This window comes from Eutrema salsugineum, unplaced genomic scaffold (genome assembly GCF_000478725.1).
Source record: "Eutrema salsugineum unplaced genomic scaffold, Eutsalg1_0 scaffold_16, whole genome shotgun sequence".
Lineage (NCBI taxonomy): Eukaryota > Viridiplantae > Streptophyta > Magnoliopsida > Brassicales > Brassicaceae > Eutrema > Eutrema salsugineum.
Genome location: NW_006256858.1, coordinates 4,658,356 through 4,684,762, shown reverse-complemented (window position 1 = coordinate 4,684,762; position 26,407 = coordinate 4,658,356). Strand labels below are relative to the sequence as shown.

Genomic DNA, 26,407 nt, shown 5'->3' with positions numbered 1-26,407 from the left:
GCTCGCGTCAGTAAGCTTTACAAGATCCAACGGTCAGTAATCAAACGAAATGATAAATTTCCATTACAAAGTGTTAAATATAGGTTTATGGGCTTCTAATTTAAAACTAATTAGCAGTAAATAGATAGATTTTTACTTTTTATATATTACTTCACAAATTCTCCAATTAGTGATGTGAGACTTTCACAACACTCCTCCCTTCTCCCCCCCCCCTCCCTCAAGCCAATCAGGATTGAAGCGTGAAACTTTGTGGCAACAAACATCCACAGGAAGACCTCCGACCGGGGAGGATTCAAAGATCGGGTAGCTTTGATACCACGTTAAATATGGGTTTATAGGCTTCCAATTTAAAACTAATTGGCGATAAGTGAATTGGCATTTACCTTTTATATACTATTTCACAAACATCCACAGGAAAACCTCCGACCGGGGAGGATCCAAAGATCGGGTGGCTCTGATACCATGTTAAATATGGGTTTATGGGCTTCCAACTTAATACTAATTGGCGATAAGTGGATTGACATTTACCTTTTATATACTATTTCACAAATTCTCCAACTCCCGATGTAGGACTTTCACAACACTCCTCCCCCCAACGCTCAAGCCAATCAGGATCGGAGTGCAGAAACTTGTGGGAACAAACATCCATGGGGAGACTTCCAACCGAGGAGAGCCCAAAGATCGGGTGGCTCTGATACCATGTTAAATATGGATTTATGGGCTTCTAACTTAAAACCAACAGACGATAAATGGATTGGCCTTATCTTTTGTATACTACTTCAAAAAATTTCTATCTACCAATGTAGGACTTTCACAACCCAGTAGAAATTTGTGGGAACAAACATCTACGGGGAGACTTCCAACCGGGGAGGACCTAAAGATCGGGTGGCTCTGATACTATGTTAAATATGGGTTTATGGACTTCCAAGTTAAAATCTATTGGCGATAAGTGGATTGAATTTTATCCTTTATATACTACTTCACAAATTATCCAACTACTAATGTGGGACTTTCACAATACTTTCCCTCAACCGGAGAAGGTTTAAAGATCGGGTGACTCTGATACCATATTAAATATGGGCTTACGGACTTCCAACTAAAAACCAATTGGTGATAAATGGATATGCATTTAACCATTATATACTATTTAACAAATTAGCCAACTAACAATGTGAGACTTTCACAACATAAAGCCATTATGCCCAAGAACCCATGCAACCACCATACCGACATTATTAAACGGGCATAGGTATATCATTTACTCAGTTTAGGTAACGTTGGTCGCTGTGATTTTCATTGAGCTTCAGAAAACAAGATTTTCATTGGTCTAATATTAAGTGTTGGAGATCCTGAAAACAGATTTTGCTTTCGTTTTAATATGAATTTCAAGACTAAATTATTTTTCTTTACGAGATAATACATTGTGTTTATATACGAATATTTCGAAAGAGGCTTGAATGAGGGATGAATTTGCAACAATATAAACAGAAAAGAGAAAATAAAAGGTCACAAGTTAGGTCCCGCAGAGTGGGCAAAGTTAACATGCTTTGATCACCCGTACGAAGAGATTATGGGCCAAAATTCCAAAACATCGTAATGAACAAATTAAAAGGGTTCTGAACCGTTTTGCATTAGCTGAAATGGAGTTCAAAAGTTTTGGGATATTAGTTTAGAGTTAGAGGAAAAAAAGAAAGAAAAAGAATCCAAGGTTGGAGCTTCTATGCTTTTTTGCATTTTTTTTGTTTTTTTTTGGTTTTTTTTGGCATCTATCAATAAACTTGCAAATAAAATTTAACCAGAGGAAAGAAAACTTGCAGATAGAAAGGTTTACAAGGATGATACTGAGAAACAAACCAGAAAAAGCGAAATTATAAATATGGAGATTTAGAAAGAATACAACACTAGCCTCTAGGGGATGTTAAGGAACCTAGAAAGGCCGATTTTGCTACCATGGGTCTCAACATCAAGCTTAGCTTGAGCTTCAAACTCCGAGAATCTGAATGGCTTATAGCGACTCGATTCAAACATACAATCTTTGTCTGGATACACAAAGTAAATTATCGAGTATCTCTCTTTCTTCTTCATCATCTTTCTCACTTTATGCAACACACTCTTGTATTTCTCATCACTTAGCACCTGAAAGTATGAACTCATTTTTTTCACGTTCAAGATCTACTTCATCTGAATTCCTGATATGTAATCTATTTAGCATGCAATGTTACTTAGTAATGTATTGCTTGAATCATATCCCCTAGACCGATGACAAAAGAATTTGCAAGAGGTGTGACATTGAACCATTCCCCATCTTTCATGAACTCTAGCCCACCAACTTCGTCTTGGTTTATTATCGATATCTCCAAACTATCCGTATGAGCCTCAAGTCCTGGAAATTCATTGCACCTAGGATACCGTTGAACACGTACCACACCTGTTGACTCCGATAAGTAACTCGTTTTCTGGTCAACGGATAGTTCCAAGGACAATGTTTCTGTTATAGCTTCAAATAAGGTCACAACAATCCTGGTTACGTGCCTTCCATATTCCTCCATCACAACTCTGCATAACTCATAACACAATTATCATATTTTGCGTTGGGGGACAAAAAAAATAAGATGTAATATATAATGATTATAATATAAAGTACTTGATGTCAAAAAAAAGTACCTAGTAAATTTTCAATAATAAGAAATAAAATATTAATGACTCTTAACGTGTAAACCACGAGATGACAGAGTCATTCTGCAATTTTACTAATAAAGATTTACTATAAACTCGTAAAAATCATTAAAAGAAAGTTTTCTAGACATATCACGAGGTTTCAGTTTGCTATTTCGCAATTTCGGTGAAAGTTCTATGTAAAAAACTCGTGGTATGTTGTCTCGCCATTAAATTAAGTTTTGGCCAATGATTTTGGCGTTTCATGTGGCTTTTTTTTTTTTGTCCATTTTCCTAAATCACATCATGACTTTTCTTCAGTGTTGTGAACCCACGGAGAATTTGTGAAATATGGGTTTATGGATTGTAACTCTACTCGCCGGCAATCTTTGATCGGAGAAGTGTAAACTGAACTAATTACTTTAACCTCTCAAAAATAAAATTGTCTATGCATGCAAACTAGAATAATATTTCTCTGTATATTTGATTTGATTGGTATTCTTTAAACCAACAGAACCATCAATCAAGTAAGAGTAAAACGACGCCGTGTAAATCTTACTTAAAAGACTCGAGCTTAGGATCAGAACAAGAAAGTGGAAGAAGACGAGATATAGAAGCAAGAGGATGCCATCGAACAAGTGACCACTAGATTTTCGTGGGGCCCTCTCTACAGTGTTTCCCGATGGACTTACCGTATGTGTTCCCCAATAATACGACAAAGGAGAGTTAACGCCTAACAACCGTTTAACTTCAAACGGCAGACTCAACAGCGACTCCGTTATCTCTTTCACCTGTGAAACCAGCGTTAACGGTATCCCCGTATTCTCCAGGTGGAATATTCCCCAGTCCTTGCATGCCTCTCTCAGTTTCTCCATGTCCAAATGCTCCAAATCGATTACGGGGATCTGGATATCCTTGCTCCGGTTAAGATCCCGTTCAACGGTTTTTTTTTCTGATTCTATAGACTCGCTCATCAGAGGCCTAAACTCCGGGGGATACGAATCAGTGTTACTCATGCTCTCCTGTGAAGTAGACTCGTTGTTTTAGTTCTCCTCTCTCCTCTGTGGAATAAGTACTAATACATTGTACTAATTAACCATGAGTATTATAATTATGAAAATAAGATGAAGCGTTACGAATGAGAAATTTTGTAGTCAGAGTTGAGACAGTTGTCTAATAACTGATAGCAAAGCCATGCGGTGTTCATGTATTACCCAAACAAACCATTTGCATTAAATGAGGATCGAAGAAGGAAAATAGTGGATTTACTAATTTTAACGAGTAAAGTTTTACTACAAAAAATATTGTTAAAATTCACTTATTTTGTTGTATCCAGTATCCTACTCCAAATACTGTATGGTGCATATATATTATATATATTTACTTATGTAAAAAATATAAAACTAGTAAAAGTATGAAAATAATAAATTCTTGTCTTTTTTCTTCGTTTAATATTTGAAACTCAAAAGAAGAGTTTATTAAGAAAAGAAATTAGACAACAATGACTTGGCGGCGATCATTTTTTTTTTGACAAATAATTTTATTGATTCCAAATAAATATTACTAAATCAGTATACAAAACAAATTCAAATTATTACATAAATAGATATATAAAACTAGTAAATATAAAAAGGAAATGACCTCTTGTCTTTTTCTTCGTTTGACATTTGAAACTCAAAAGTTATCTAACATGAAATTTTCAACAACGAAAATAAAATTTTCAGAACACAAGACCTCGTGGTTATATAGTTAGAGATTAGTCATCTCTTCCTTGAACTTGGCCATTGCATCCCTAGGAAGCGTTGCTAGCACTCGAACGCCACCGCTCATCCCTGGATCCGCCTTTGACGCCGGCAATAACACACAGATAAATGGCATTGTCATTGAAACCAAAGGTATAATGTTCACTAAACCACCCCAACCATCATATTGTAGACCGATTTGCCGCCAATCCGTGACCACCATAAACCCTTTGTTAATGTCACTAGAACATGACATATCTTTCACACTTCTCTCCATCTCGCTAAGTTTCCCCAACATGTACCTTTTGTCCATCGCCGCTCTCTTTAAGTCCTTTATGAGCCTCACGAGACTAGACAATGAAGAATCGCTCAGCTCCTTTGCTGTCAATGCCACATAGCCGTTGACAAAGGCATTGCCATAGTAGCCTTCTGGTAATGGCGGCTCTATAAAGTTGCGGATGCCAATGGCTATACTTAAAACCATAGTCTCATTTGGACTCATATTCAGGGCTCGACAACGTGCTCTCCAGATTTGGGCCGCAAGAATCTCTAGGGTCGTGACAACAACCTTCTTCTCGTTCTCATTTGTAGTTTGCTCGTCCTCTGCTATTGTTTTCTTGAGTTTGGTAATGTCATCGGAGGTAATGTTCAGGATTTCACGGACCATGTCATCATCCGATGTATACGAGGAAGGTGTAATAGAAGAGCCAGCCTTTGGAAAATCAACGACTTCTCCTAGTTTACCTACATACATTAATAGTGTATATTTTCCTTAAATGAAATTATCAAAATATATTTGTAATACGTAAACATGAAAGCCAAACACACACAAAAGAAAAAAAAACTTAAACAGAAATCCAAATTATACGTTTTTTTTACGTATACAAGTTATAATCATAATTTATATACATATAAGCAGGGGCAGATGTAAGTAAAGGAGTAGCGGGGTCAAATGCCCCTTACTCTTTTTTATTTTTTCTTAAATATTTAGGTAAATTTAATCAAAATAAATTAAATTTAGTGGTAAAAAAAATTTTAACCTAATTTTTTTTCTAAATCGCCATTGCATATAAGTATAACCATTAAAAGTATATATCTTTAACATATCATACAATGAAAGTTGTTATAGTGTAGCATACCGTTAAAGTTGAGCCTTTCTCTCTCCCATACGGGGATTACGGAGGGTTGGCTCTTCCCGGAGGCAAGCTCGATCATCGCTCGGAAAAACTGAGCCGCTCCAACGCCGTCACTGACGGAGTGAGAGTGAGCCATTCCAATAGTGATTCCTCCACACGCAAACTTAGTGAATTGTAGAGCCAGAGGGTCATATCCTTCACAACCTTTCACAGGTTCGTAACAAGGCACGAGCTGGTAAGCTTCGTCCCCAGCACTGTCCAAGTAATTGAGAGAAGCGAGCGTGCATGCGGCGGTTGCCCTTGTAAAGGGGACTCCATCTCCGTCTTTGCAATTCAGCACAAGTCTATTGTCGTCGGATTTCCTGTGAAGTTTTCCGGCGAAAGGATAGTAGTAGACAAGGACATGAGATAGGGCATGCTGGAGAAGAGAAGCCAGGTCGTATTTGGCTTGACCTTCACGGTAGGGTTTAGGGGCAAATACGCATATGGTTTGGACGATGTTTTCAACCTTAGGATCGTTGTCGATGGTGGAGAGAGACAGAGAGACATGAGGTGTTGGCTTTAAAGGTTTCACTAGGACCACTTCTGATTTCTCAACGACCAAGAGACCTGAACTGTCGTTACTTCCCATGACTATTTTCTCTGTTTGTAATTTGTATAAAACGTCTTTGTGTGTGTATATGTACAGGCGTTAATGGTCCTTTTATATACACATTTTTTTTTTTTGTAATATCTCGTTTTGTGTGTGGCTATTTATATATACTGCTATATATACGTGCGTGGGATTTATATTCGACTAGGTAAGATCCGAATATAAAGATTGGAGGTTGAAGGTTTATAAGAATAATAATATTCAAAATTGAGACGGCAAAAAACAAGATCGAATTGAAAATTAACTACAAAATCTGGTGTTTATTTTTAATTTTTTTAATCTTTTGGTGATCTAAACTTTCGAAAAAGTCATGTTTTGTGTTAATATCTTTAGAAGCGTTTTAATTGAATTTCAAAGTTGACATTTTATATAATTTACTATACCTTTTAAAAGTAATAAACTTTATATATTAAATTGTATAATTCCACAAATTCTGGAAATCAATATACTGATGTATGTGAAGAAAACTAACCAGTCTTATTGTTTATATCTCTTAAGTATATTATTTTATTTTATTTTGAAATGGAAAATTTTAGTAATCAAACGTGTTTAACTCTATATAGTTTTCAGAAAATTGACGTATAGAAAGAAATATAGCACACATGATAAATCTTAATATTCAATAAGTTTCATTGACAAATATTTAGAATTTTCTAAATAAGGAACCGGCCAATAATATCGGATATGAAATCATTAAATTTACTTTCATAGCAACCTGTCGAATATAATTGAACAACAACAAAGTTATCTAGAATATATTGTTTGCTTAATATGTAGAATATATTAGCAAATGCATTGTTGGTCCAGGTGGCCACAAAAACATATGAAAGGAGTGGTCAGGACGTGTGAAAGTCATAGAGATGTGGCCACTGCGTATAATGTTTTTTTTCTTCTTTTTTGAACATTTACTGCGTATAATGTTAAATGTAAACAACTCATAAACAACTCATATCCACATACAGGGCCGGCCCAATAGTAATTGACGCCTAAAGCAAAAAAAAAAGTTTACATAAAAATACATGTAAAAGCATCAAATTTGGGTTGTTTGACAACAGAGAGATAGAATAACCACTAGACTATAAAGTAATTTTAGTAAAATTTGATGCCCCTAATATTTATACTAAATATGGCGTCTAAAGCTAAGATTTTAGCTGCTTAAGCTCAGGGCTGGCCCTGTCCATATAAGTCACGTCAGTAAGCTTTACGAGATCCAACGGTCAGTGATCAAACTAAATGATATACAACCCAAAGAAACCATGATATACAACCACTATGGCACTATATCGGCATTTTTGTAGCTGTTTGCATTTTTTTTGGGGGTTCCTTTGCATCAACCAAGAAACTTGCATATAAAGTTTATCCCGAAGGAAAGAAAAACTTGCAAATAGAAAGGTTTAAAAGGATGATACTAAGAGAATATGAATATTCTAAGAGGCTGCAAAAGAAAAGCGAAATTTTGATTATTTGGACAGTATACAACACTAGCCTCTAGGGGATGTTGAGGAACCCAGAAAGGCCGATTTTGCTACCATGGGTCTCGACATCAAGCTTAACTTGAGCTTCAAGCTCTGAGAATTTGAATGGCTTATAGCGACTCGATTCAAACTTACAATCTTTGTCTGGGAACCCAAAGTAAATTATCGAGTACCTCTCTTTCTTCTTCATCCTCTTTCCCACTTTATGCAACACACTCTTGTACTTCTCTTCACTTAGAACTTGTAATCATTAAAATAATTTTTTCAGTTTCCAAAATTTAATTCATCTGAATACCTGATATGAAATCTATTTAGCATGCAAGGTTAGTTAGTAATGTACAGTCTAAATCATATCTCCTAGACAGATGACAAAAGAATTTGAAAGACGTGTGACATTGAACCATTCCCCATCTTCATCTTGGTTTATTATCGATATCAATATCACCGAAGTATATATCCATATGAGCCTCAAGTCCTGGTACCGTTGAACACGTACAACAACAACTGTTGTCTGTTGACTCCGATAAGTAGCTCGTTTTCAATCACCGGATAGTTCCAAGAACAATGTTTCTGCAATAGCTTCAAATTATAAGGTCACAACAATCCTATATGTGCCTTCCATATTCCTCCATCACCACTCTGCATAACTCATATCACACAATAATAAATAATCATATGTTGCGGTGTTGGATAACAAAAAAATAACGACTCTAATTTGTAAAAGAAGACGAAAATACATAATTTTTATGTAACTTAATACTACAGTTGATGGCAAAAACAATATTAGTACAATATATAAAGTACCCAGGAGAAAGATTCTAAAACTAATACAGTAGAAATTTTATAAATTAATACTCGATAAATTAATAAATACTATAAACTAATAATTTTTCAGAGTTCCAAGTTGGGACAATTCAAAATATGACACAATTCGATAAAATAATAAGATAATAATTTTAACAAAACTTCTATGTAAATATATAGTCCTATTAATATCATAAATTAATAATTACCATAAACAAAATCTAATTTATACATATACATAAGATAATCTACTAAAATACGAGTATAATGATACTTTTTATTCATTTTAAATTAATTTTTTTTTGAAACTTATCTTAAATTTTAGAAATAACTTTTTTAAAAATATACAATCTTTTTAAAAACTAATAAGAAATAAGAAATATTTTTTTTTCTGTGAAATCTATAATTTAATAACTCTTTAAATTAATAAAATATCAGAGTCCCAATATTATTAATTTATAGAGTTTTACTGTAGTAGCATTTTAAATGGAACAACAAAAACACTCACGTCATATTTTTATTTTGTTGTTAAGTAAAGACTCATGTAAAATGAACACGTTCAACTACAATGTCTCCTTTGTACATTACATAAGTACCTAGTAAATAACAATAATAGTCAATAATATTGTGCACAAGGGGACAAAAAGTAATGACTCTAAATTGTAACCGACAAAATGACAGTCATTGCAATTTTACCAATGAAGATTTACTATTGAGAATTGAGATCATAATTTTTACTCGTGGTATGTCGTTACTATGACTCTATGAGTAATGAGATCATAATTTTTACAATTTTGTCATTTTTCAATATTAATGAAAGTTCTACGTAAAACTTGTGGTATGTTGTTACTATGAGATCATAATTGCTACAATTTTGCTATTTTGCAATATAGAAAAACGACGTATTTCCCCACGACAACTTTCATATAATTGTAGATTCCTGTTTCAAACTCGTCGTATAACCCTATATTAGTAGTTTGGACAACTTATTTACCCGTAATTTTGAATTTCATATCGTCTTTACCCATATACCACATAAACCATAATTAAACAAGGTTTACTGTTTACCGATTGATAACACCATATTTTGACCACTTTTATGGATTGTTTTGAAATACTTTTTCTATGTTTTTAATTGCTTTTAAGTACTTTTATTACGTTTTTCTAGTATTTGTAGTTTCAAGACTCTTTTCAGGAAACTTAGGGAAAAGCTTAACAAAATGGATAGAAAACCAGATTTTAGCTCAGAGTCAAACCGTCAGAAGTTCACCCCTGATTGAAGGCCTTCTCACCGTCTGATCCAGCTCAAATTTGGAGACCTTAAAGATGGAAGTATCAGCTTTCCAGTGCACTTTACAGCTTGGCAATCCAACGGTTCAATCAAAAGATACGCGAAGAGCAAGATGTCCCGTAAACCAGCCGGCAAGCACTTCCACCCGCGGCCAACAAGCATTTTCTCGCGGTCAGGAGCATCCCGACCGCGGCAAACCACCCATTCCCCGCAGTCAGAGCACTCCCAACCGCGGCCATCAACCTCCGAGCCCAAAAAGCCCATTTCTGAAGCCCACATTTGGAGAAACCCTAAGTGACGTCCAGAGAGGTCTTGAACACTATAAATACATGTCTTAGGAACCCTAAATCGTAAAAACCGAATACCATCTATCATTACTTCATACTTTTATTGTTTTTGCTTTAGCTTTTAGGGAGAGAGAGATTTGTTCTCTTGAACCCTTGTTCTTTCTTTATCAATTTCGGTTTCTATTCTACTTCTTAATATTATGTCTTTGATTTCGTTCATTATGTCTGAGTAGTTTTATTGTTGGGATTAAGGGATTTTCGATGGGGATATATATGTTCGGTGAGGATTCCATTGGCTATTGAGCTGAATCTTAGAACTTTTTCTTCTGAATTCGTTTTTACTGCATGAGGTAGCGTCATGAACTACAATCTGATCCAGATGCTTGGTGACACAAAAGTGTTCATCAGGTATCAGATCTAGTTTGGGAGAGCAAAACAAACATAGGAGTGGAAACCGGGCGATTTGTGAATTAGGACGAGTCTTAAACATAATGCATCTCTTCTCTTCCAGGGCCAGAGTGGAAACCTACTGGTCAGGGTTGAGAGAGATAGTTGCCTATGATCACGATAGTGGCGTATTCATACGTCCGTGACTCAGTTCGAAAAGTTTAAGCTAAGATCTTACAAATTTTCCTCTCTAGCAATGTTTTGAATCGTTCATACCCCTGAGAAAACTTCCCTGAACCCCAACGCCTTCTTCCTTATTGATTTACACCGTTTTTCTTTAAAGCTTTAGTTCAATATTGTCTTTCCTTTTTAGTTCATTTTCATTTAAGCATTAGAATATCCATTTTTATCATTTTTAGTTATTTTCGTTAAGTTTAGTTATTACGCCATTTAATTTTCGTAATTCTCTTTTAAGATTTCATTTTTAGATTTTAAACACACTACCAAACCCCCACAAAACCGTTTTTGTTCTAGACTTCCTTACTTTAACTTATTTCAAAGGCTTTTTGCAGGAAAAGATCCTCCTTCCCTGTGGATTCGATCCCTAAGTACTACAATCGATCAGATGTGCACTTGCGGCTATTGATTTCAATTAGGGTAAAACTTGACAACCCTCGACACACCACATCAAGTCCACATCACCGATCAAAACTTAACTATTTAAAAATCCAACTAAACCAAATTTTGATCCGATTAAACTTGCAAACCATGATTTGACCCGCTAATCATAAACCCATTTCTCTAACCTGACTAAACCCATTTCTCTAACCCGAGTAAACAAAATCCCCAAATCAAATGCTCAAATCCCTAATTTGCGAAGAACCCTAACTCTCTCTCTCAAAAAATTGAATCCTAAATCCCAAATCACTTGACTTATCGATAGGTATGTTGTCGGGATTATGTGTTTAGGGTTTGCAATTTTGATTTCTGGAATTCTCTTAATAATTATTGCGATTTCAATTTCTGGGTTTAGAAATTGCGATTTCAATTTCTAGGTTTAGAGATTGCGATTTTGATTTATGTGTTTCACTCTTTGCTCGTTTTTTCTGGGTTTATGACTAATCTCTTCCTTCCTCGTTTTGTCTTGTAGATTGTTGTCTCTTCTCTTCAATTTCGATAGTGGAGTGGCATAATGTGCCTGATTTCAAAGAGGATTTACCTCCACATGTCGATTCGGATGGCGAGGATCGAAGAGAACGTTGTGAGTTCGACATTGAAGAAACTATATCTCAGTTTCTTGATGAGCCTCCTATCTCAGTTTTGTGATAATTCTGTTAAGACAACGTTGCCTGGGATTGAGCATCGAATGTGTGTTAGACACATCTACATGAATTTGAAGAAAATGCATAAAGGGAAACCGGAGCTGAAGGGTTTAGTTTGGAATCTCGCCTGGAGCTACAATGCGATAGATTACAATGCTAATCTGGAGAAGATAAGACTCTACGATTTCCCTCTCTATAGGGATTTGATGAAAAAAAACCAGAAACATGGTGCAGCGCATTCTATAATTTAGGACCCTATTGTGAGGATGTGAAAAATAACTCCACAGAATCATTCAACAATTCCATAGGTATAAGTGTATGTTTTTGTTTAGTTATGAATGTGTGTATGAATTGTTTGTTTTTGTTGTTTCTTCGTGTTTCATTGTGATTCATCGTTTCTTTGTGCTTTTTTTGCAGGTAAAGCCAGAAGCAAGGCTCTAGTCCCAATGTTAGAGACCATTGTGAGACTTGCAATGGTTCGCATAACCAAGAGAGATATTAAAGCCACTAACCACAAAGGCATATGCACTCCAGATGTTAGTAAATACTTGGCAGAGTTGCGTGAAAAGGCGTCGGACTGCATTGTGAGACCATCCACCAACAAGATGTATGACTCTCAACTCAACGGGTGTACTTACCGAGTCAGCTTGGCGAATAGGAATTGCCTGCCTTCGATGGGGAATCACCGACATTCCTTGTGAGCATGCATACGGTGTGATAATCAAGAAGGGACTAGAAGCTGAAGACTATGTTTGTCACTAGTTTAGGACCCACAAGTGGAGAAGTATCTACAAAGACGGAATTGTTCCAATTTGAGGCGGCAAGTTTTGGCCAGTTGGAAATGAGCCTCGTATAATTCAGCCTGTCATTCCAGATATGCCTGGTCGACATAAGGTTACGAAGGCTGATAAGAAAAGGAAGAGAGGAGTTAATGAATCCCCATCAAAGAAGAAAGATAAAGTGTTGAAGAGGACCATGCACTGCGTACCTGTTGTGGAAAAGAAGGGCATAATTCATGTTTTCATAAGAAGAAGAAACCAAATCAGATTTGTCTCAAGGTTATAATTCATTGTAGTGTCTCATTGTTCTTTGTTAATAAGGTAAGGTAATCTCTCTTGCTATCTGCTTTATTCATGATTTCGATGGTGAAGCATCAGCATCCGCATCTCAGGTTGAATCTTCACAGGGAGTTCTCACTCAGCTTGAGAATTGAAGATGTGGTTTGAAGTATTTTTTCTCGGATTTGGACGTCTTTTATCATGTTTTTAGGACCTGTTTTCAGTCTATATTTATGGTGCTTTTGGACATCTTTTATCATGTTTTTTAAGACCTTTTTTCAGTCTATATTTAGGCTGCTTGTGGACCTCTTTTATCATGTCTTTTTGGACCTGTTTTCAGTCTATATTTAAGCTGCTTTATCATGTTTTTACGACCTGTTTTTTTCATGTTTTTAGGACTTGTTATCATATTTATTTTAGTACTGTAATGGTCGGCCCTGAACCATGTTTTTGGATAATCAAACAAGATGCAGTTTTATAATTGGAATCCTTCCTTTGCCATGAGTAATGACCAAACATTTTTAAGAACCTTAAGAGATTGGTTTCATTTTTCTACAAAAACAACACGATCACATACCTAAAACAAAGCATAACCAAACAAAACACACGATTAGTTTGAAGATCCAACAAATATGATCATACACACAACAATCCGAAAACAAATACTCAGCCTACTAGTTTACTGCAAACTACAATGATCACAAATCCTAAACCCACAAGTAACATCATTTTCTTCATGTCAGATTTGGCTTCAACAAGAACTTCTTCCACTTTTTCGACAATCTCTTTCTCTAGCTTAATCTCAAGCTTCTCAAACATCTTATTCTCGGCATCCATAGAAACTGTCCTAAGCTCTTTCACCTCTTCTTCAAGTCTTCCAATTCTAAACGCCAATGCTTCTATCTCGTTCAAGAAAGCCTCATCAACCCACTTGAAAGTGTGGTTATCATTGTTAAGCTACAACAATGAATATAACAATAACTATCTATCATCATTTGCTTCACCACAAACATATTTACCAATTTCAAATAAGGGAAAACGACATTTACCTTATGTTCGGCAGCAAACGCACACCGATAGTATCTCCGATAAGGATTAGCGTCGGATTTTGATATTTTAGCCACAATAACTTCCCCACACCAACATCTCTTTGGCACACCCACATGTTGGCCTCTTCCTCGAACAGCTGATGTTCCACTCGAAGCTCCAGACACATTGCTCATCATGAAAATCAAATTGTAACCTTCAACCACCAATATACATCGAATCAGCAAAATGAAGTTCTAAAGCTGATAAACTATGAAATCGAGCTTCCTATGATCGAAATAAGACTACAAAACCTAGTGTAGATAAATACTTACAATCGCCTTCTCAAATCATAAACGAATTGGCCACCAAAAAAATCTAGGGTTCATCCCGAAATTGGGAATTTAACTATTAGAAATCGCGTCGGATCGGGTCTTCAATCGAATCGGATTCATCATCGGGTTGGGTTTTGAATGTGGTTCGGTCAACGGTATAGTTGGTTTAGTTGGTTTAAGTGATTTCTCATCATGTTTACTTCACAGACCGAAAAATCATGGAATGTGAGTAAATAAGTTGTCCAAACTACTAATATGAAGATATACGACGAGTTTGAAACATTACGGGAATTTACAACTATATAAAATTTGTCGTGGGAAAATACTTCGTTTTTTCTTGTAATATTAATGAAAGTTCTACGTACAACTCATGGTAAATGTTGTTTTGCCATTGAATTAAGTTTTTGTCATTTAATGATTATGGCGTTTCATGTCATATTTTCTTTTTCATTTTCTTAGATTACATGGTATTATAAATATTCTCGCCTGTGGTCTTTGATCAAAGAAGTCTGGAAAGAAGATCTATCTCCTTTGAGAAGCTTTATATAATACAGATCCCTACAAAGTTTAATCCTCGTTTTAATTCTCCATCATTTGAAATTCGAATTTTACTTTTCTGCAAAATCAAAACTAAAAATTAATTTTCCCACAAAATAAAATTTCAAAACTCGTTTCCCCACAGATCACAGATTTGACTTAGTTTACTGTACACAAATTAACACTTAACCAACTAAACAATAAAAAACAAATAATAATAACCAGAATCAATGTTCTCAACCCGATTATAACTCGGTTATCCCCACCAAAACTAAATCAAATTACAACCCGTTACAATTTTTTCTTCTTCTTTTACCTCTCTCTGCATCTCATCTCTCTCGATCTCTCAATTGTTCTATTATTTAATTTTAATTTTCTGTTTGATTTGTATTTTTGGCAGAAAAGAAAAAAGGGATATTGCACAATCGCTTTCATCTCTCCTGATATGCATATCAAACTGAAATTCTAATTGAGATTAAAAATTTCTTCTTCATTCTTCTTCATTTATAGCTTTCTTCACCATTGGAAAAACAAGAAAAAAGGCACATACACAGAAGAAAAAAGAATGGCATATCACAATCTAGCATCGTCACCGACGATGAAATCACTTCATGCTGGATTTCCGTTCGGAGATAACAAATTCTTCTCCATAGATTAAATCCAGCAACCGCTTCCGGAGGCGTTAACGATCTTACGCCTACATCGACACCGCAAAGACAACTGAGTGAGGGAAAAGAACTTCTTGTGGATGTTGGATCTAGGGTTTTGGAGGTGAAAGGCTGGAAAGTGGGGAAATCTAGAATTTGGGAGGGATGAATAGCAATGTAAAAGAAGTGTTTAGTTTGAAAGAAAAATAAATTGTGGTAGCAAAAGTGAGAACGCAAGGAAAAATATGGTGGTAAGAAGAAGAAGATTGGATATGTGTTGGATTTTCTTTGGTTTGGATTCATCTTTCATTCGGTTTAGTTTGGGTTTATGGTGTTGATTGGTTGACCCGCTATCATCCGCAAACGTTGCGTTTGTGGTTAGTAGCGGTTATTGGCGTTTTATAACAATTATAGAAATCGCTGTAAACTGGTCTGTATCGTTTTATACCATTGAAATCTAAAAGCTATTTTCTGTTAGTGTGCGGTTGCGGGCGATAGCGGTTGGATTATAAAAAAAAATCACGCTAAAAAAATGAAAGGTTATGTTAAAAACAATTATAAAACCCAAACCCTACTAATCTTCTCCTATATATATAAACCCTAATCTATCACTTTTTCTATCAAATTCTAATTTTTAATCATGACTTCCATACCAGTTAAAAAAAAATCAAGACACAAGCATAAATGCCATAATACTTTGGTTTAATTTATTCATATTGATTTTTTTTTTGTGTGTGTTGATTTCCAATATGATTTCTCTTTGTTTAAAAGTTTTCAAATCTATAGTTTATGATTTACATGTATATGTTTTCGAAATTGGATATATGTTTTGACTGATTTTCAAATAAAAACTTCAATGGTATGACATCCACTGATTATTTTGAACCAGTGATTTTGATATTAAGTATAATAATATAGTTTTTTTTATATAATTAATTTTGATGTTTATTTTGGTAATTTTATGTTTAACCGCTAAAACATCCGCTGGTTTGCCAGTCAAAAATGTCCTGCAAACAGATCCACCTTAAAAAGTTAAAACATTCATGCAAACCGCTTAATAACGCTCAAAACTGCAATTACTCGCTTCCGCAAACTCTTGCACTCGCAACCGCAACCGCTGCGTTTAAACCAGTCAGGCACTAAACCTATAAAACCGATATTGGAAGAAAATAAGTTTTGAATTTTGATTTTGCGGAGAAATAGACTTCTAACTTGAAATTCAGCAAGGTTTAAACTTGTAAAGATCTGTTATTATATGAAACTTCTCATGAAAAAATAAAATGTCTTCTCAAGAAGTGTAGAATTAATTTAACCTTAGCTTTCAAGAATAAATTGTCTATAAAAAAAAGAATAAAATTGTCTACGCGCAAACTTAAATAATACTTCTCTGAAAATTGATTTTATTAAATTGTTAAACCAACAAAAATCACCAATGAAGTAAGAGTAAAATTATCTATGCATGCAAACTAAAAAAAATTACCCAAAAAAGAGGAAAAGATAAAGTAACAGTAAAATGACACACAGCCGTTGAATAGAATAAGGGAATCGTAGAGCAAAAGAGCACTAGAAATGACCGTTAGAGAGGCGATTAAAAAAGCGATTTCTGAGCGGTTTTATGGCCGACATTTTTTGACAGTTTTCTTGACGGTTTTCAACAATTTCGCCGGTGAAGCGGCTAATCTCTTCGCAGTATGCCACTCGCCGACGGTTATGCCCGATTGATCTCACGATTGATCGTGATGATAATGGATTTCCGAATTTGCGATGGCGAGACGCCTATAAAAAGAGTTTGTTTCAATCGACTTTCCCTCACTCAAATCGAAAAGCATTCCTTTCAGTTATCTATTTTCTTCCTTTTTGATTCTACTCAACCCTTCCGAAAATGGCTGACAATCTGCGAAGAGCGATCCAAGACATCAATTTGGGTGCAGATGATCCACCAATTGCTCTCCCGGTGGAAGTTGTGACTCAGGCGGTGGGGGATAACAGATTCATTTTAATGGGAAGACTGGTGATGCCAAGAAAGCAAAATCTCCGGTCAATCATTGCCAACCTTCCTCGAATGTGGGGACAAGATAGGATTGTCCATGGCAGAATCATTGAGGGTGGGAGATTCCAGTTTGTTTTCCCAACAGAAGAGGCTCTGGAGATGGTGATCCGGCATGGACCATGGGCGTTTTTCGACAGGATATTAGTTTTGTAGAGGTGGACTCCTACGATGGACCCTTTGGACATGGATCTCATTCCAATTTGGGTTCAGATTAGGGGAATACCTTTCCAATATCTCAATCATGATGTAATCTCTCATATTGGGCGTAATATGGATACTCTGATTGGAGTTGATTTCAATCTTGAGACAGCAGCACGAGTGGAGTTTGTCAGGGTTCGTCTCAATTGGAACGTTGCTGCTCCCCTAAGATTTCAGAGGAATTTCCAATTCTCTCCTGGTACAAACACGCTTTTGCGGTTCACATACGAGAGGCTTAGGAGATTTTGTGAAGTTTGTGGTATGTTAACACATGACTCGGGGAAATGTCTGATTCAAAATAGTGGCCCTGAAGGACACAATTCTGATGGAGATGATGACAACGATGATGCTGTCCAGCCGAATTATGGAGGTAATAATGGTGTTGAGATTCACGAGATTGATGATGCTGAAAATATTTTGGGTGAGAATATGCAGGAAGGTGATCACAATGAAAATGTTAATGGCCCTGGAGAACAACAGGACAAAGATGAAGAGGAGTTTAATCCAAATGCTGCGGAGGATTACATTCCACTTGAGACATCTGATGCAGAATCAAATGTTCCTGCTGTGATGCGTATCATGCTCAGCCATGATCTCGACATGAATGAGCTACACAACCCCTTTCCATACTTTGTGAATCTTGCAGGTGTTAATCGTAAGAGGAAATCCTCTGACGACTTAAATAATGCCCGCAACAAAGCAACTGTTTATAAACACGGTGAGGAAAATTTTTTAAGAGCTCAGATTCAGGAGAAAGGTGAATGCAGTGGCAGTAATTTCAGAAACGGAATCAACAAAAATGATGGAGGCGCGGTGGGCCCTGAACCACCACACTCGCCATGAGGACAACATGTTGGATTTGTCAAGTTTTAGGCATTGACTCGACAGTTCGACGCCTTAAGGAGATAAACAGGAAATATCTCCCGGACATCATTTGCTTTTCTGAAACAAAGCAGCAAAACAACTATGTTAGAGATGTGGGTTGTCAGTTAGGGTGTTTTCATCATGTAATAGTCCCACCGGATGGATTAAGTGGGGTATAGTTGTCTTTTGGAAGTCTCATGTTGATCTTTCTGTCTTATTTTAATCTCCTAATCTTGTAGATTGTTTAGTCAAAAGTAATGGAGTTTCATTCTACGTATTTGTCTTTTGTCTATGGAAACCCAAATCCAAGTTTCCGAAACAGTCTATGGGAAATGATTGAAAGAATAGCTATCACTAGAAGAGGTCAATCGTGGTTTATTCAGGGTGATTTCAATGAGCTATTGAGTAATGATGAGAAAAAGGGTGGTCGGTGTAGAACAGAAGCATCGTTTCAGGATATGAGAAGAATGGTTAGAGCTTGTGATTCTTCTGATTTGAAATCAATTGGTAACCGGTTTTCCTGGGCAGGCCAAAGAGGGAAACACTTTGTATTATGTTGCCTAGATCGCACTATGGCAAATAATGAATGGCATCAAATGTTTCCTTCTTCAGAAACAGAGTTTTTAGAGATGGAAGAATCAGATCATCGGCCTCTGGTAACGTATATATTGGATAGAGTTGAAGAAAAAAGAGAGAGTTTCAGATTTGATGGTCGTATGATCAGTAAGGAGTGTTTTCACAATACAGTGCTTCAGGGTTGGTTTGGAGATTCCCATCTGCAGAATGATCAAGTGTCTTTAGTGCAAAGATTAAGAAACTGCAGTAAATCTATTGCAGGATGGAAAAGAAAGACCGGATCAATGCAGAGGAAAGAATTTTCTTGATTAGAAGGAAATTAGATCGGGTAATTACATCAAGTGTTTCAACAAGGGATGAAAGGAATAGATTAAAGCAAGAGTTAGATCAAGCGTACCTAGAAGAGGATTTTTTGGAATCAAAAGAGCAGGAATCAATGGTTAAAAGCTGGTGATAGGAACACCAAATATTTTAATTCTGTCACAAAAACCAGGAGATCAAAGAACAGAATTAACTCCATATTAGATTCTCATGGTGTTATTCAAAGAGGAGATTATGAGATTGCCAGGGTAGCTGATGACTATTTTCAAACGCTATTCTCTTCAAACACTGACCCTGGAGCTCTTTATTCAGAGGTTTTCAGAGATTATCAAAGGAAAGTAACCCCATATCAATGAAGATCTTACAAAGGATGTGTCTCCAGAGGAAATTAAAAAAGCAGTCTTTGATATTGGTCCTCATCAAGCTCCAGGTCCTGATGGATTTACAGGACAGTTTTATCAACAATATTGGAATGAGATCGGCCCATCTATAATTACTGAGGTACAAAATTTCTTTGATACGGCTAAACTGGATGCTTCTCATAGTCACACAAATATCTGTTTGATTCCAAAAGTTGATCCACCCAATACTATGTCTGATTTTCGTCCTATTGCTTTACATAATGTTTCTTATAAGATCATCTCTAAGATTTTAGTAAACAGATTGAAGAAGCATTTACATGGGATAGTTGCAGAAAAGCAAGCAGCTTTCATACCTGGGAGAATGATCACAGACAATATTATATGGCTCTGAAAACTGATATTACCAAAGCATATGATAGGCTTGAATAAGGCTTTTTAGAGGTGACTATGATCCAGATGGGGTTTAATCAGAAATGGGTTGACTGGGTAATAGAGTGTGTGAAAACTGTTTCCTTTTCGGTCTTGATAAATGGATCAGCTAAAGGTTATAATCAACCAGAGCGAAGAATACGCCAGGGTGATCCTCTTTCACCTAATTTGTTTATTCTCTGTGCAAATGTATTATCTCATATGATGAATAGAGAAATGGCTGAAAGAAAGTTACAGGGAATCAAAATCAGCAATAGAAGTCCTGCAGTTAGTCATCTTCTTTTTGCTGATGACTCTTTGTTTTTCACCCTTTCCAATCTAAATCCTGCAGAACAATAAAGAAAATTCTGGGTATATACGAAGCAATTTCTGGTCAGGCAGTGAATCTACAGAAGTCTTCGATTACTTTTGGTAGCAAAGTTCAGGATCGGGTTAAAACTCAAATGAGCAACATCCTTGGGATCTTGAATGATGGTGGTGGAGGTAAATACCTTGGTGTGCCCGAACAGTTTGGTAGGAAAAAGTCGGAGATGTTCCAATATATCAAAGAAAAAGTAAAAGGGAAAACTGAGAGCTGGAACAAAAAAATCTTTCGAATTGCCCCACCGCTTGGAAAGAGCAATACTCATGTGGATCTGGCAAATCGACAATCGTTTTAGAGGCTGTAGTTTAACATGATCTTTGGATGACACACTTTTTTTGGACTTTCAGGTACCTCAAATGATATCAATATTCTTGATCGCTCACCAGTTTTTGATGATATATTACAAGGTAAAGCTCCAAAAGTGAATTACTTTGTCAACGGACGACAGTATCATTTGGCTTACTATCTCACCGATGAAATTTATCCTAAATGAGCTACATTTATCCAATCTATTCAAATACCACAAGGTCAGAAAGAATCCTTATTTGATACACATCAAGAATCAGCCTGTAAGACGTCGAACGTGCTTTTGGAGTTTTGCAAGCTCGCTTTGCCATTGTCAAAAACCAAGAGGAACGTTGATGCCATCGAACAAGTGACCACTAGATTTTCGTGGGGCCTTGTTTACGGTGTTTCCCGATGGACTAACCGTATCTGTTCCTCTGTAATACGATAACGGAGAGTTAATGCCGAGCAACTTCCATTTTTCATCAAACGGCAGACTCAACAGCGAATCCGTTATCTATTTCACCTGTGACATCAGCATTGACGGTATCACCGTATTCTCCAGATGGAATATTCCCCAGTCCTTGCATGCTTCTCTCAGTTTCTCCATGTCCAAACGCTCCAGATCGATAACCAGGATCTGGATATCTTTGGTCAAGATCCGGTTCAACAATTATTTTTGATTCTGTAGACTCGCTCATTAGAGGGGGAGCCCAAACTCCGGCGAGTATGACTCTGTGTTGCTCATGCTCTCCAATGAAGTGGACTCTTAGACCATCTCCAATGCATTCCTCTATTTTTTATTCTAAAATAAAGGTGGATTTTCCTCCATTGTATTTCTCTATTTTTAACTTTAAAAAGAGAATATTCTAAGTATATATATTTTATTTTATTATTAATATCTTCTATCTGTAAATAAATACAATTTAATCCCACTTGTTTTATTATTTACAAAACTTTTACAATATTATAACATTATTTGAAATAAACATTTATTCAATAGTTAAAATTCATTATATCAATTAAAAATGAAAAAAACATAGTAGATTTGGATTTAAAATCACTATTACTATATTTTTGTTTTTTCACAAATATATTAAATCACTAGTCTTTTTTATGTCAAAATGAATAAAGTAAGTATAATACATCTGAAATTAACTTTGTTAAGTTTTATTGTAAAATTTAAATATATACCATTTATACTGTTTGTTTTAGTCATAAATAAAAAAATTTGAAACTTAAAGGACATTAATAAATAAAAAAATTCAACTCTATTTTAGAGTAAAAAATAGAGTTCCTCCAAATATATAGGAAAAAATAGAGAAATGCTATTTTAGAGTTGGAAATAGAGGTGGGTTGGAGAGGATTTTTCTCTAAAATACCATTTAGAGTCAAAAATTGAGATGAGTTGGAGATGTCTTTATTTTCAGTTCTCTTCTGTGGAATAAGCACACTGTACTAATAACCATGAGTATTATATATACTAGTTTGTTTTCCTCTACCCAACTATTACAATCACATTTGGCCCATCATAGAAGTGGTCACATGACCATCCTTGACCGGCTCGATATGATCGATTTAGAAAAAAATAATTCCTCTTGTTTAGGCTCATTTTGCCAGACTATCCGCCCGCACATTTAGAATTCTCGGAATATTATATATACTAGTTAGAAAAGAATTTTAGGAAAAAATTTAATAAAATTTAGTATTTCACAAAAAAAAGAATTATTCAATATTATGTAACTAAGAAAAATAGAACTAAACAAATAGTGAATAATTATAAATGTTAAATTGGAAAGGATGATTACTATTTTATTGCGCTACACATATTGATGAAATACGCTATAAAAAATTATTCAACCTAGTTAAAGTTATTGATGTTAAATCATATCCACCAAAAAATTATAAACTGAGACACTTTACGCTCATAGCTAAACACAACTCAAACCAGTCACTAAATTTAGTCTACATATCAATCAGTTAACTCTTATGAAATTCTATATATATCTAAAAAGGAGAATGAGAATAAAGCTTAGAGGATTCAAAATAATAGATACATATATTTCATTATTCTCAAATGTTCACTCAGCTCACACTAATATCATTCCAAATACGTCTATTATATTTTCAAGATGCATTTTCTCTCTCTCTCTTTCTCTTTCTCTCTCTTTCATGAACACCACAAATTGAATACATACCATATTTTGGCACGATTTAAACCTAGTATTGATTATCTTCCTCTCATTTCTCCTTTTTCTAACCAATTTTTATGTGTATTTTTCTAGTTTGTAGTGTTAAAAAATTTTCTTGAGAACTTCACCTATTTATCTTCTCAATACTTGGCTTCCACATGTTATTATTTTAGGATACCACAGGTAATCAAATCAATTCTATAAAGCTTTTTCATATATACCAGGAATTAGGATGTTACAGTACCACTCATAACATACATTCTTAAATACCACACTTTGATATATGTAACTGAAGGTAAATATTTTCCTAAACTATATATACATAAACTCAAAAATAAAATTATTAAAGTATACTTCCTTGATATTTATAAGTTATCTTTTATAAATATTATATATGTTCTCAGATTCTAGGAAAAACTATTATACTAATAGATGCTAATTATAATAAGTATTAAAGTATAATAAAAGAGAACATCATAAATGAAATAAAATTTAATTGTTTTTTTGTGGGCTTTTATTTTATCTTCAAAGAAGCTAATCAAATACATTCTCTACTAAAAACCATGAACAAACACTTAACAAATCTTCGACCCAAAAAAAAAAACTCAACAAATCTAGAGTTGATATATAATCCAACAAATAGTAAGTATCAATTTATGGAATTATGAACTTAAGAGACATATTTTATAAACAAATAGATAAAGTTACTCGAAACTATTTTTTATTCTCATTGGCTAAGACTTTCACAAACTCTTCTGAAACCATAAAATGGATGTAATGCAATTCTAACTATGATATCCTAAATTGTATTTAGCCCAATGACAATATTTTCCCCAGAAACATGTTAGTATGAAAGTGATTCCACAAAACAAAGCAAAAGAAAATAATGGAAACTATATCCGGTATCAAGATTTCAGAAACCCTGCATCAAATCCTCGCTATAAAAACTATAATCTCATTCATCCAAAAGCCTTGGTTAACATATTATCCAATTGATAATCAACTTCAACGAATATATTTTTTCATTTTCTTATGTTCAAATAAAAGGATTCTGATGTGAATGACAACTCAGAAATACTTATCCTAAGTTCATATTTCTTCTATGCAATTCTATTTTACCTCTTAGGCGATTTTATTAATACAGCTCCATATTTCCTTCTTTCCGTGCCCGTTTTCTCATCCTCTCTGTCTTTCCTTTGCGTCTATTTCACACACACACACGCATATATATGAACTTAGGATAAGGAAAGTACACACCATGATTAGCATAGTTCATCATTATCATATAATTAGCATATAAGAATTTTAATAGAGCTTTAAAATTGTTCATCTCTGATTCTGTATTTTAGCGTTCCAACGTGAGATCTATATGATTTCTCTGCAAAGTGCATACACACACACGCACATACATACATATATATATATATATATATCAAAAGTACACACCATGTTGCAGAGAAATCATATAGATCTCACGTTGGAACGCTAAATCTTTCACTTGACTTTAATCGCTAAAGATTTTTTACATTCCTTAACTGAAAGCAAATTTAATATCAGCCTAAGTTTTCTCAAAATGGCATCTTATGATTCTTTAGTTCCATTACCATATGCTATCTGGTAAGAAGACTTGCATGATTTAAAAATATTTTCAAGGCTTTGGTCACACAATTCCATCTTCTTGACATCTTTTCACTTGTTGGGATGAGTTCTGTAGAAGTAGAAAAATTAGGTACTGAAATTGGCATATAATAAACTCAAATCGATTATTTCGACGAAGAAACATTTAAATAAAAAACATATTAAAATTCCAAACCCTACAATTATAAAATTTCTCTGGAAAGACTATACAATACATGAAAATAAAGTAAGATAACTGTAAATTTTAATTGTATTAAAATTTGTTCCCAAAATAGTTACTTACATATAGTTATATCCATGACTGTAGTTGTAACATTTTCAACTTTAAAAAATACAAAAGGTTTATCAATCACTTCAACTAGTTACGTTTAATCATTATTATATAATTAGCATATAAGAATATTAATAGAGCTTTAAAATAGTTCATCTCTGATTCTGTATTTTAGTTCGTAAATAATTTTTTAGTTAGTAAATAACTCACATAACACATCTCTATTTTGTTAAGAGATTACAATTATAAAGCTAGTAAATAATTCACAGCAAATTAATCATCTCAGTTTTACCAAGTTATTTCGTTAGATGAATAAGACATATTTATTACCCCCTCAGACTCTCACTTTGAGATTTAACAGTCTATTTTTCAAACTAATATGTTTACCTCATCTTTTTTTGTCCCTTCTCACGCACTTTCCTCAAAATCAAATTCACTTACGCACCCTTACCAAAGAGTTTTGTTTTGTTTTGTTTTTGGAGGTCTAGAGTATTTGTTTGTTTTGTGGAGGTCTATTTTTGTTACGTTTTGTAGAATTGTAAACCAAAAAAATTTGAAGATTGTAAACTACAAAATTTCTTGAGAGTATTTTAAACCACATATGTGTTGTAAAGATATCGATCATTTATTTTCTATATATGTGTTTAGAAAATGTTCTTTTATTTCTTAATATAAAAACTCTAACTCTTCTCTTCTTTTATTTCTCTACTAAACTCTAACTCTTCCCTTGTTTCTTGTTTCTCCATCAAACAAAAATTAATTCAAAAAAAATGGCATCATCTTCCAAAAATGCTTTCGATGGATCACTTGATGAAAGTTTTGATGAAGTCTTCAATCAAAAATTCGACAATATGTTCCCATTCTTGATGCAGCAACAGAAAAAGAGCATATATTGAAAGAGAACGCGAACAAGGCCACAACCGCTTATGGAACGACTATTTCAGTGAAGATTCAACATACCCTCCTAATATATTTAGAATGAACACACTCTTGTTCATGTGTATTGTTGATCGACTCACCCATGAGGTTCCATTCTTTCAACAAAGAAGAAATGCTACTGGAAGGTTCAGTCTCTCTGAATTACAAAAGTGTACAGCAGCAATTTGTATGACGGCATATGGTTGTGCGGCTGACACGGTTGACGAATACCTCTAGCTCGGTGAAAGTCCAGTAATTTCTTGCTTGGAAATTTTCGTAGAAGGAATAATAAATTTGTTTGGAGATAAGTATCTAAGAAGACCCACACCAGAAGATCTTCAACGACTATTCGATATTGGAGAGATACGTGGATTTTCCGGGATAATAGGAAGCATCGATTGTATGCATTGGGAGTGGAAGAAGTGCCCTACCGCTTGGATTGTATGCATTGGGAGTGGAAGAGTGGGGCAATTTTTCCACCCCTCATGCATACAATCGATGCTTTCTATCATCCCGGGAAATCCGCGTATTTCTCCAATATCGAGTAGTCGTTTGAAGTTCTTCTATAGGAATCAAAATCTATTT

At 34.8% G+C, this 26,407-nt stretch overlaps 3 protein-coding genes and 1 pseudogene across 3 annotated transcripts; all 4 read right to left on the bottom strand.

Annotated features, from left to right (window-relative positions):
* Nucleotides 1-1,908: 1,908 nt before the first annotated feature.
* On the bottom strand, nt 1,909-3,696 carry LOC18020861 (gibberellin 2-beta-dioxygenase 8). Its single transcript, XM_024158016.1, is given in 4 exon segments — nt 1,909-2,136; nt 2,238-2,556; nt 3,215-3,281; nt 3,284-3,696. Coding segments are annotated over 4 exon segments (1,002 nt in total). The 5' UTR covers nt 3,672-3,696.
* Nucleotides 3,697-4,404: 708 nt separating this feature from the next.
* Nucleotides 4,405-6,164, bottom strand: LOC18020860 (spermidine coumaroyl-CoA acyltransferase). The gene is made up of 2 exons (XM_006404342.1): nt 5,537-6,164; nt 4,405-5,141 (listed from the first exon to the last, which is right to left on the bottom strand). Exons 1-2 carry the CDS (start codon nt 6,162-6,164, stop codon nt 4,405-4,407), a joined length of 1,365 nt encoding a protein of 454 aa, XP_006404405.1.
* A 1,509-nt stretch (nt 6,165-7,673) lies between these two features.
* Nucleotides 7,674-21,551, bottom strand: LOC112087852 (annotated as a pseudogene).
* Nucleotides 13,476-14,032, bottom strand: LOC112087853 (uncharacterized protein At4g04775-like). Its single transcript, XM_024157907.1, has 2 exons — nt 13,859-14,032; nt 13,476-13,766 (listed from the first exon to the last, which is right to left on the bottom strand). The coding sequence occupies exons 1-2, from the start codon at nt 14,030-14,032 to the stop codon at nt 13,476-13,478; spliced, it is 465 nt and encodes a 154-aa protein (XP_024013675.1).
* Nucleotides 21,552-26,407: the final 4,856 nt, after the last annotated feature.

Excerpts from the sequence above, each read along its gene's own strand:
- LOC18020860 (XM_006404342.1), bottom strand. The coding sequence starts at position 6,164 with ATGGGAAGTAACGACAGTTCAGGTCTCTTGGTCGTTGAGAAATCAGAA. Across the intron at positions 5,142-5,536 it reads AGAAAGGCTCAACTTTAACG|GTAAACTAGGAGAAGTCGTT; the intron begins GTATGCTACACT and ends TAATGTATGTAG.
- LOC112087853 (XM_024157907.1), bottom strand. The coding sequence starts at position 14,032 with ATGAGCAATGTGTCTGGAGCTTCGAGTGGAACATCAGCTGTTCGAGGA. Across the intron at positions 13,767-13,858 it reads CGTTTGCTGCCGAACATAAG|CTTAACAATGATAACCACAC; the intron begins GTAAATGTCGTT and ends TCATTGTTGTAG.